This window comes from Pediculus humanus, genomic scaffold (assembly GCF_000006295.1).
Source record: "Pediculus humanus corporis 1103172107469 genomic scaffold, whole genome shotgun sequence".
In the NCBI taxonomy this organism is placed as follows: domain Eukaryota; kingdom Metazoa; phylum Arthropoda; class Insecta; order Psocodea; family Pediculidae; genus Pediculus; species Pediculus humanus.
In genome coordinates, this window is record NW_002987087.1 from 194,245 (window position 1) to 195,101 (window position 857).

Below are 857 nucleotides of genomic sequence, written 5' to 3' on the forward strand. Positions count from 1 at the left end.
TTAAAAATATAAAAGAAAAAATAAAGAAATCCCTCCCACCTTCCCTTTTGAAAACCAAATATAAAAACCCCTTTTTTTATTATCATTATTATAATTTCGTACCTGTACCCTCGATTCGGTTAGTCCGATTCTCATGGCGATTTCTTCCCTCATAAAAATATCCGGGTAATGAGTTTTCGAAAAACATCTTTCGAGTTCGTTTAATTGTGCAGGTGTGAATCTCGTTCTGTGTCTTTTTTGCTTTGTCGGCTTATCCGAATCCGACGTGTTTCCGCTTTGCTGTCCGGAATGCTGTTGCGACAGCGTGCTGCTTTGATCGCATATATTCGGACCCAACCTGTGACCGGGATTCACGACACCGTGATCCAACGACGACGATGTGTTTTTTATATCTCCGTGATGACCGTGATGATGATGTCTTTTTAATTCGTCGCACAAATCTTTCGCACCTGGAAAAAAGGAAACTGTTTTTCTTATTAACTTTGCGACTTTTTCTACGTTCTAAAAAATTAGCGTGACGTCACACAATCACGTTTACATATAATTCTTTATCACTTATTCGTGTCACTTGAGGTCATTTCCATTCCACACACAGTCACAAAAAAAATTTTTTTTTTTTTTTAGGTAACACAAACGAACACGAATTCATATATGTTAGTACAATTATTATTATTATTATTATTATTATTATTATTATTATTATTATTATTATTATTATTATTATTATTATTATTATTATTATTATTATTATTATTATTACCCTCTAAACTCCTCATTTATAAACTTTTTACTAGGATATCCTCTTGCTAACGAATAAGAACTGATATGATTTTTTTTTTAAATAACTTTTCCGAAAA

The 857-nt window shown here is 32.0% G+C and overlaps 1 protein-coding gene across 1 annotated transcript; it reads right to left on the minus strand.

Annotated features, from left to right (window-relative positions):
• Phum_PHUM121380 (Short stature homeobox protein, putative) lies at nucleotides 1–578 on the minus strand (the record flags this gene model as incomplete). The annotated part of the gene is made up of 2 exons (XM_002424178.1): nucleotides 1–449; nucleotides 569–578. The coding sequence occupies 2 exons, from the start codon at nucleotides 576–578 to the stop codon at nucleotides 1–3; spliced, it is 459 nt and encodes a 152-aa protein (XP_002424223.1).
• Nucleotides 579–857: the final 279 nt, after the last annotated feature.